Below are 11,518 nucleotides of genomic sequence, written 5' to 3' on the forward strand. Positions count from 1 at the left end.
GTCCTGCAGATTTGCTTTATTCAACATCAAGAAGATCAGGCCCTTTCTTTGGGAACATGCTTCACAACTCCTTGTTCAAGCTCTTGTTCTGTCCAGGCTGGACTATTGCAATGCTCTCTTGGCAGGTCTTGCAGCCAGTTCTATCAAACCTTTGAAATGACTCCAGAACGCAGCAGCAAGATACATTTTTAATGAGCCGAAAAGAATGCACGTCACACCTCTGTTTATCAGTTTGCACTGGCTACCAGTAGCTGCTCGCATAAAATTCAAGGCAATGATGTTTGCCTACAAAACCACCACTGGCTCTGCACCCATTTACCTAAATTCATTACTTCAGACTTATGTGCCTCTAGAAGCTTGCGTTCTGCAAGTGAACGGCGCTTTATTGTTCATCCCAAAGAGGCACAAAATCACTTTCACTGACTTTTACATTAAATGTTCCCTCCTGGTGGAATGACCTGCCCAACTCAATCCAAGCAGCTGAGTCCTTAGCCACCTTCAAGAATCGGCTAAAAACACATCTCTTCCATCTTTATTTGACCCTCTAACTCTAGCACTCTCTATTCTAATTCTATTCTTTAAAAAAAAAAAAAAACTAACACTAGCTTCTCTATTCTTTGTTGATTCTCTATATTTGTTTTCTTTTTATTTATTATACAATTAACAAAAAGCAAAAAAGGCCTATAACACTAGCTTGCTCTATTCTTTTTCTATTGGTTTACTTTTTATTTATTATATAATAAAAAAAACTTGCTATGTGTACGGTGTTAAGCTAAGTGAGACTTGTCATAGCACTTGCATATTCTTGCTCTTTTGATGATTTTGATTACTTCATTTGTAAGTCACTTTGGATAAAAGAGTCTACTAAATGTAAATGTATAACGTTGTTAATACCTCCAAGGTGACATGACAGCCAGTGTAGTCAACAACCAACACATTATTGCCATGGTCTTGCGTCAGAGAGTATCCACAGGCCGCTGGGGCCCCAAGCACAGACTCAATCACTGAAGCACCTGTAAATAATTACACATTTTACCAACAGAAACTGAAATGTTAATTAAATACGCATGTATGAAAACACAAACTGCTGAACATACTAGTACTTACCCAAAACCTTAACCTGACTGAGAGAGCCAGCTGGCAAAATCACTTTCATAGTATCATTGTTACAGTACACTGCCAGCTTTGATTTCATCAGCTGTCCACTGTCTTGAGTAGACACTTCTGAGTGATCAGCTTCACCATCAGAATAATCATCATTATCATTATCATCTATGATTGAAGAAGGATCTAAAGTAGAGATCGGCTTGGCACTCTGTGACAGAACCAACTCAATGCAACACAAAACCAGAATTAACGTGTTCACTCCCTGCCGAGCCATGTGTGCCTACAACTCAGCAGAGCACGGATCGAGAATAAAGAGCAGCGCTGCAGAAACCAGATCATTAAAGTGTCGGAGGGAACTTCATTCATAACACCTGTCTCCAGCAGTTTGGGCGTGATTACCTCACGCTGAATGTTAATTAGGTCACGTGACAAAAAGCCAGCGCCTTTGAAAAAACGCCCGACTTCATTAGAACTGTCCGCAGTCGCCTGTATGACGAAGAAGAAGAAGAAGAAGAAGAAGAAATGAATTTGCAGAACTGAAGTATTCAACTACGTCTCAAATGCTGTTCGCCACCTGCTTCACACAAATAATTAGGCTATACTTTATGGATGTCTTAGAGAAAACATATAGAGAACATATTATGGAAATAATCAACATAATATAACAACAACACAAAAAGAACACTTAAATATACCAAAACTAACTTTTTTTGTTTTAATATGTGCCATTTTGAGCAATTGTGTTTCCAAAATATTTTCTAGCCTACAAATTATTCGTATTAATTATGCGCTCTACTTAGCACTGTACTTAGAATCAACCCCTTGGTGAATTATGTAAAACTATGTATGAGCCTCTTTCATTTTAAGACTTAAAAGAATTTGTACTTTATTTATTTATCCGTCCTTTCTCGCAACCCCCTTAAATGGTTAAAGAAAGTTTTTGATTATTGTTTGTTGTTTAGTGTGTGTAGGCATATATACACGGACATTTATGTATGACGATTTAATTTGAAGAAAAGTGTGTATATTTTCATATGCATATTATTGTTCCCCACTTGAGTTTGTAAATTGAGTGTTAAATAAAAACTAAAGAAAGAAGTGAATTGTGCGCGCTATGATATGCGCCTGTGCAGTAAGCGGCGCTGTTTCTCGCAGCCACTCATAGATCACTGAGAAACACTGAAGAAACACATTACTATGGCGTCTTGGGAACACAACTCTTCGCGTTAATAGAAACTGTGATTTCTATCGTATTATTCATTCAGACGTTCAAACCGGTGAGTGATAATGCAGGAGATTATAAAATTGCCTCTTTCAGTGGGACTATAATGACCAAAGACTAACATTGAGCTCGATATTAAATTGGAACATTACTGACAACAATATTACTATCGTTAATAATCATCGGTGACTAAAACGTAATGAAATAATATGTTTGCAATGAAAAGCTAATAAAAAGTTGAACCAGTACATCACAGATGTTCACCGTGTGCCAAATCCTTGTGAGCTGCCTACCTAGACAGCATTTTCAAGCATCATATATACATTCCACACTCAAAACAATAACACTTTAGGCATCGGCTCGCTATATTTCGAGGCAGAGCTATTAGGCTTTATCAGTGTTGGGGAGTAACTAGTTACATGTAACAGAATTACGTAATTTAATAACAACATAAATGTAATTGTAATCAGTTACAGTTAATGAGAATTAAAAAAAAAATTAAATTACACTTAGCCTACTTATGAAAATGTTAAGGATTACAATGGTAAGGATTATCTGAATATTTTCACACCCACATACAGGTTTAATTGATTTCTTTCATAAATCGCAGTGACTGCTCCAAAATATGAGACACCAATGCTTATTCGATAACGGTTTTATTTCCTACTTGGGTTTATGTATATGGTTTATTTTTTTAAGATTAACTTTTTTTTTCCAAGGTTAAAAAATGCCCGTGTTTCCTGTCGTAGCTATGCAAAGATTTGATTTCAAAAACAGTATCATAGCTATTAAACTATATCTTGTGATTTTAAATCTGTATTTAACCTCAGAATGATCTCAAAGTAAAAAGAGGTGCTAAAGTCTGATTTTAAAACTGTGCTTTAAAATTAAATTATTATAATCTTAATTCAAGTGGTGAAGGCTTTGAAAGTGACAGTAATCAGTGTTGAGTACTACTGTAAAGTTACCCTGCCTGCTTTACATGTTTCAAAATGATTAACAGTTGAAAACATTAGAATTTTAGAAAAGTAATCAAATATAATCAGTTACATTACTTTAAGTAATTGAAATAGTTACACTACTTATTGCATTTTATATAGTGTAACTTGAAATCTGTAACCTATCACATTTCCAGAGTAATCTTCCCAGCGCTGCGCTGTGTGCTGATGTTTTCTGCAGGTCAGTATGAGCGCTGAAGCTGCAGACTGCGAGGCGGTGAGCGGCAGTCGACCCTGCACCCCGCCTCAGGCCTCCTGGTTCGAGTTTCTGCTGGATCAATCACTACTGGAGCAGCACCTGCAGGGCCCTCATCCAGGTATCTGTCTTGTGCCCTGGAGTCACCATCCAGTGCACCAAGCCGTACCCTGATTTCTATTGTAGTTCGACTGACAGATACATTGCCAAAACAATGGCACAAAACACAGTGTTAGAGCTCTTTCATGTTATTATGAGAACTGTAAAATATTTCCCAGTCAGTTTATGAAATGTGACGGGACACATAAATAAACTAAATGTCAGGAAAACAAACAAATCCTCTTACATTGCTTGAAGGTGATTGCATATTATCATGACTTATATGTCACCCTGGCCCACAAAATTACATCATCTGAAGCTGAATAAATAAGCTCTCCGTTGATGTATGGTTAGGATAGGACAATATTTGGCCGAGATACAACTATTTGAAAATCTGGAGTCTGAGGGTGCAAAAAAATCTAAATATTGAGAAAATCGCCTTTAAAGTTGTCCAAATGAAGTTCTTAGCAATGCATATTACTAATCAAAAATTAAGTTTAGATATATTTACGGTAGGAAATGTACTAAATATCTTCATGGAACATGATCTTTACTTAATATCCTAATGATTTTTGGCATAAAAGAAAAATCTATAATTTTGACCCATACAATGTATTGTTGGCTATTGCTACAAATATACGTGTGCTACTTATGACTGCTTTTGTGCACCAGGGTCACATATTGACTGAAGTAAATATAAGTATTTTTCTAAGGCTGAGGTTATGCCAGAGGACTGTCCTTGTAATAAGTGTGCTGTATATAATTTTAAGTTCAACTTGGTAACATGTCTTCATAATTTCTGCTTTGATAAAATCTAAATGTGCTGATTTGCTGGGATATGTGTCACATTACAGAAGTAAAATCGGCTGCAAATGCTTTTCCATGAGTTCTTAGTTTCCTGAGATAAGCTTCAGAATGAAGTTTTAAATGTTTTCCACAGATCCGTCTCCCGTTCCGCTCATCGTTCAGTTTCTGGAGCAAGCCTCCAAACCGTCTGTGAATGAGCAGAACCAGGTTCAGCCGCCAGCGGACAACCGGAGGAACCGCACACTGAAGCTGATGGCTCTCAAGGCTGCTGCACACCTGACCTGGGATCTGAACCTGCTAGAGAAAGGGTGAGCGATGATAAAACATTGATATTAATACTCATATAATACTGATTTTCTCTGTTACCTGAAATACATTTTATTTTTATTAGCAACCACCCAGATTACCCAGACCTGCCAACCTGTATGCATTTTGCGTAGCGGCTACGCATTTTGAACTCAAAGTACGCTGGTTTAAATTAATCTCCGTGTGTTTTATTTTTTTATTTAAATTTCTCCATGAAAAAAGGCTATGTCGATTAGCAATGGATTATAAATATACTTAACTATTATGAAAATTCCCAAGGTGGTTTTAAGAACACAGATAAGCTGACCCATCGTCACAGTCTAGTGTTTATATCTTGTTTTCTTCAGTTATAAGGATAGCTGAAACAAAGGGGATCTTTTTTTTAATTATTAATTCAAACAAAGTTAACATCAAGTTTCAACATATATGCACAGAGGATGTTCACATTATAACATGAGAAGAAAAAAACAACAACAACCTGAAGACATATTCAAAGAATACATGAAATTTGAGATACATAGCGGGGACATTACTTCACAAGAAATTTCTCCATGAAATTTAACAAAATTCTATTCTTTTTGTTATTAATTAACACTGAGGACTTTTTTAACGATTCCATCTCTATTAAGAATAATTCACATTTGGGTATACGGTTTGCAAATTTTAGTTTATGGGTGTAATATTTACCGTGCAAAAAAATGTACCTTTGTTCATATTAGAGATTTCGGTAACACTTTATTTTAGGGTCTCTTAACTAGTGAAAGTGACGTGACATGTGGCCAAGTATGGTGACCCATACTTGGAATTAATGCTCTGCATTTATCCCATCCAAAGTGCACACACACAGCAGTGAACACACACACCGTGAACACACACCCGGAGCAGTGGGCAGCCGTTTATGCTGCGGCGCCCGGGGAGCAGTTGGGGGTTCGGTGCCTTGCTCAAGGACACCTCAGTCGTGGTATTGAAGGTGGAAGAGAGCGCTGTACATTCACTCACCCCACCTACAATCCCTGCCGGTACGAGACTCAAACCCACAACCTTTGGGTTACGAGTCCGACTCTAACCATTAGTCCACGAGTTGCTTATTAGCATGCATATCACTAGAATATTAGCCATTTATTAGTAGTAATTAAGCCTTATTCTACATGACCTTATTCTACATCCCTAATCCTACCCAATACCTAAACTTAACAACTACCTCACTAACTATAAATAAGCAGCAAATTAGGAATTTATTGAGGGAAAAGTCGTAGTTAATAGTGAATAAGCGTTCCCTAATCTAAAGTGTTACCGAGATTTCCTGGAGCATCATGAGTTTTACTTCTGTGATGCATATGTGACGTTTCTGTGTGCAGTATGAATGAAACAGACATTATATGTGTTAATAATGGCCAATCCCTAAAAATAATACTTCTCTCAAAAGAAATTTGAAGTAGACATAAATAATAATCCATGTGTACAGAAGTGTTCTGGAGTTTTAATTAAAGTGTACTTTAGTGTTCTGGAGTTTTTATTTATTTATTTATTTTAAATAGCATTTTAAATGGCACAAAAATACTCTGATGTGCCAAGCCATCAGAAAACCTTGGTTAAAAAACAAAGGTATTTATTGAACCGTATTCTAACTGTATTGTTGCATCCCTACTGCTTACTCTAAAATACTGTATAACAGGAACAGCACAGATGTGTGTGTGACCCGTAGTACTAATATTTGGAAAAATTTTGCATTAAATCATGCAATTATGATTTTGTCATTAGCCATCAAGGAGTTTCAAGCAATAATGTAGCTATCTAGGAATATGTGAAGCACCCCCCCCCCCGGTGGTACTCAAAAACTTTTTCCAAGGTTGGCAGGGCTGGATTACCACATTAGCACGCTAAGAGCAATGTGCTAAAACAAATTTAGAAAAGCCACAAAGCAATGCCTGAGCATTGGGGAAATTATTTTTTTGTACAGCCAAACTCCACTTACATTCTCTTATGAAAATGTAAAAATTGTGTTGGACAATTGGACATGGATATTTTTTATGAAATGTGGATATTCAAGGAATTAAATCTTGTCTGATTTCTTGTTTTTGTCTTTCTGTTTGATTGACAGTTTGACCATCCCTGTGCTTAATATGTTATTGAATGAGCTTCTGTCCGCCAGCCGTGTACCTCCTGGAGTTAAGCATGTAGATCTGGATTTGTCCACCCTGCCGCCCACCACAGCCATGGCCGTGCTCATCTACAACAGATGGTCAGTGCGACAGCTCATCTGTGTCATAGTTTATGCAGGTTTAGCTATACTTTGTAATTTCTCTGGCTGCGTCTCATTTCAAACATCCTCCGGAGATCGCTTTCGCCGGCCACATGCATCATTGAGGCGGTCTCATTTCAGAAAAGTTCCCATTACATTCCCAAGTTAGAAAGAAATGACAGTAGATTATGCCTCATGAGGAATTACAGTCAATTTTGTAATGATTACTTCTCTGAAATGAGACCTCCTCTGTGCTGTATGCGGCCTACAAAGGCACAGCCTTTGAAATGAGAGAAGGTTTATGGAAAAAAAAAATTAAATGCAAAAACAGTCACTTGCTTAGTTTCTGAACGAGTTAACCATTTGAACTAATTGGTGGAAATGAATTTCTCACTCATTTAAACAGGGACTTGCTGCCACCTACTGGAGAGTATCTTTAAAAAAAAAAAAAAAATTAATATTTCAATATTCATTAAAAACAACTATTAAATTGCTAATAAACTAACAAATAGCTGTTGAACTATTAAAAAAAATACACACCTGAGACGTAACTGCCTCTCTGCTGTACATCTTGACCATATCTATATATCTATGTCTATAATGCAATTTTTTTTTTGTTGATTTCTGATGAAAATTAAGTAGACAACAAAGAAATTAACCTCTTTTACTGTTGCTTAAAGTGTAGTGTGTGTCTTGCTGTGTTAGCAGTGTAATATGATCTTTGTCTCAATAGGGCCATTCGTACCATCGTGTTGAGCAGCTTTCCAGAGAAGCAGACCAAACCTGGACCACATCAGCTGAATATGTAAGGAAAGGATAACATGGGTGTCAGTTTTTTTGTGTTGTGTGCTGTTTAAGCGCTAATAGTGTTTTGTGTTCTGTAGGATGAGTTTGGTGCAGCAGGAAAAAGAACTGACGGATAACATACTGAGTGTGGTATGACTGAAATTTGTGCTTTTATATACTGATGATATCTGATTGCTCTAGCTTTGGGTTGTACAAAAATAATAAAACAAAAGGAGAGTTTCACACAATATTGCAATTAGTGCAACAGATTAACAGCAAAAGAAGCAGTGAGACGTAATGCAATGCCACAAATTCCTTACTTCATGTTGATTACAGTTTGATTAAGTACAAAGGATTAATGTGTTTTATTGTTTCTTTCATCAGTGTCTGATGTCACAAAATGCCATTTTTATTCTCTAAGAAAGCTCATCATAGCCCTGTCACTCGTTTAACGGTGTGCTCCTCAGCTCAGAGAACAGGCCGCAGACTCTATCACGGTGTTAGAAGGAGCCCTGAACATTAAAAAAGACTTCTACATCCACACGCTTCGAACCCTAGACCTGCTGGCTGCTGATCCCAGTACAGCCAATGGAGAGACTGAGTCGTCCACCGCAGGACTGCGCATCAGCGCCAATCACCTGCACCGTCAGGTGTGTCCTACAGGGAAATAAATCACACTAGTTAACTCTGCTGGAATGTGCTCATTTGTCATGTGAAGATCTGTTCTGTTTTTAAAGGAATAGTTCACTCAAAAATGAACATATGCTGACATTTTACTCCATTCAAGAAGTAGATGAGTTTGTTTCTTCATTTGAAAAAGAAATGGAGAAATGTAGCATTGCATCACTTGCATCACTCACTTGAATGGGTGCAGTCAGAATGAAGAGTCCAAACGGCTGATAAAAACAACACAATAATCCACAAGTAATCCACGCCACTCCAGTCCATCAGTTAACATCTTGAGAAGCCAAAAGCTGTGCGTTTTTATAAGAAATAAATCATTAAGATGTTTTTAACTTTAAACTTTTGCCTCCAGCTAAAATCAATAATTAATAATTTTGCTTTCACCAGTGAAAAATCATCAGGAGAGGAATATGCGCAGATCAAACAACGTTTGCAAACTTAAAGAGAGACTTTGTGAGAGACTTGTTCAGTGGAGCAAGCGTTATTATGGCATGTTCATTAGAAGTGACAGTTTAAAAGTATATATGAAGATTTGTGTGGATTATTGTGATGTTTTTATTGCCCCAAATCTGTTCCCATGAAGAAACAAACTCTTCTAAATCTTGGATGGCCTGAGGGTGAAGATATTTCCAGGAAATTTTAATTTTTGGGTTCATTCTTTCTTTAAAAGTGAACTATAATTGATATCTGGCAGGTGCATTACGATTTAGGAGGCATTCACTTTCAGCAAGGCTGTTCTGACCCTTCAGTGTATGAGAAAGCCAGAGAACACTTCAGAATGGCACGAGAACTGCTCACAAAGGTGAGTCGTTATTAAATTAAAGCAACACTTCACTCAAAAAAGTACACGCTGTCATTATATACTCACCTTCGTGACCAATGCTGTATTGACCAATCAGCATCCAGGACTGTAGTAATCTGTTGAGATAATCCACGTGTTTCTCAGTCATGACGTTGTTTTTGTTGCTGTGTCTGATGGCAGCTGGATTCCTCGGCATCGCTCTGTTGTGTGGATGAGCAGCGGTTGGCTGGATACTGGAGCGCCTGCAAAACCCTCACCGAAGCCTCAGACCCCAGCAAGAGCCAGCTCACCCCGTACGGCCAGATCAGCTGCTTCATGAGGAACCACGATTATGGGGTCAGCAACAACTCTCACTACCATTAAATAGTGCTCTTGTGTTGAAGTTAAAACAGCTCTCCTGAATTTTGGTGTGAGCCTTCCCACAGATATATAGTATATTGCTTTTTTAGTAAGTCTTATGATGATTTACTAATTAAGTCTAAGTGAGCAGTTTTAACTTATGTATCAAGTCATGTGGTAATCATATCTTTTTATTCAATAAGAGTGCCATGGTTAAGTCATTTTTTTCATTGTGTAGTGCTTTTCACAATACACATAGTTTTAAAGCAGAAATTCATAATGCTATAAAACCTTTATTATATTCTATTATTCTACATCTGTTTTATGTATTTTATTAATCATCCTATTAATAATACCTGATAGTCCACATTTATCAGTTTAGAGCTGAGCGATAGGATAGTTTGGTGACAATATAAATGATGAACCAGTTGAGATTTGCTGTATAGTATATGGAACTTTATGTGAGTGTACTGTACAGTATGTATGTGGGAAAAATTACATATAGGGCCTACATATAGTAGATGTGAATTGAAGTTAGTAATTTGTTCAAAGCTTTGAAGAGTTTGCATCTATGGCAAGGAATGCAAAAATGTAATTTGATGTTGAATAATGGAGAGAAAAAAAAAAAAATTTGTCTCAAAATCAATTCCTGGAGGGCCAGAGCTCTGCATAGTTTAGCTCCAACCCTAATCAAACACACCTGATCCAGCTAATCAAGGGAGAAACTTCCAAGTGGTGATCGACCGATATTGATATTTTATAACCGATACCAATTATTTGCATGTTTATGTGCCCGATAACCGATATGCAGAACCGATATTTATTTACTGTTATAAAGTAAATAAATGACTGAGTGAAGTAAGTCCATACTTCACTTTGGTTTTTCCTCCTTTCAGTCATTTTAAAAAAAGTGTTAAAAATTAGCAGTCTTTCATGTTAAATTTAATCTTCATATTACAACAATAAAAAAACATTTTATTTAAAGCATCAGCAGCAACACTAATATTAACAATAAGCAAAATAAATGTAGAATGTTTTCAAATGGAGAAAATAAAGGAAAGGAGTCATATCAACTTCATTTTAAACTACAGTTTTAGTAGGTTTATAAGCTATGTGTTGTGTTCAGAACCCTATCACACTTACGAGTTTATAGAGCAAAAAGGACCCGGCCTCATAAAATTGCTTATAAATCACTCATTATGCTATGTTATCACCAAAGATTGGATTCAATCTTTTTGTCAACTTCTTTTCTTTCATTTAAGACTGGTTTTGTATTTCTATTTGCTTCTGATTAATCGTAGGCCTCATTTATCTGAGACTAGGCACCTCATTTTTTGAGTGAATAAAGCATTATTTATGAATAATTTTCGCAATATTAAATAAAAACTGAAGAAAATTTGCACTGTTTATCACACTAGTGTACTTTAATGTTTAATCAGGGAGTTTGTTTTGAAAGGCTTTTATTTTGTACAAAATGACACTAACATTAACTAGTATTTTCGGGAAAAATACTTTTTTTTCAGAGCAAAAAGGACCCGAACACCACATGAGGGTTAATAGGTTAAAGAGGGAAGAATAATTCACTGGATAATGTTAGTTCACTGAATAATATTCTCTGGAATATTGAAATGTAACAAACAAAACATTGTATTTTATTGCATTTCTCAACTGGCATGTTATATCAGAATTACTAATAATGTTTTTGTCGTTCTAGATTATGAAATGCCTGCTGACAGCGCAGTTTATCTATGCATTTACACAGAACTATACTCAAACTGATCGCTCGTGGAGATAATAAATAATTCATTTCCATAGAGTTGTATCTATTTAGATGTTTATTAGCGAAATAATGGTTATATAGTAAATGTTAATACAATTTAGGGTGTTTTAAACAAGTGAATCTTGTTAAAAGTTACATGCGGTGGCCGTG

The 11,518-nt window shown here is 36.4% G+C and overlaps 1 protein-coding gene and 1 pseudogene across 1 annotated transcript in view; one reads left to right on the forward strand and one right to left on the reverse strand.

Annotated features, from left to right (window-relative positions):
* LOC107700649 (zona pellucida sperm-binding protein 1-like) overlaps positions 1-1,421 on the reverse strand; it is a 7,133-nt gene extending 5,712 nt beyond the window's left edge. The window contains exons 1-2 of the mRNA XM_016502383.1: positions 1,108-1,421; positions 895-1,013 (exon numbers count right to left, since the gene is read on the reverse strand). Coding sequence (XP_016357869.1) covers positions 895-1,013; positions 1,108-1,381 — 393 coding nt within the window. The 5' untranslated portion in view covers positions 1,382-1,421. The remainder of the gene's footprint in view (positions 1-894; positions 1,014-1,107) is intronic.
* An 868-nt stretch (positions 1,422-2,289) lies between these two features.
* The window catches only part of LOC107700651 (integrator complex subunit 8-like), a 34,460-nt pseudogene continuing 25,231 nt past the window's right edge, over positions 2,290-11,518 (forward strand).

This window comes from Sinocyclocheilus anshuiensis, unplaced genomic scaffold (assembly GCF_001515605.1).
Source record: "Sinocyclocheilus anshuiensis isolate Anshui unplaced genomic scaffold, SAMN03320099.WGS_v1.1 scaffold1360, whole genome shotgun sequence".
NCBI lineage: Eukaryota > Metazoa > Chordata > Actinopteri > Cypriniformes > Cyprinidae > Sinocyclocheilus > Sinocyclocheilus anshuiensis.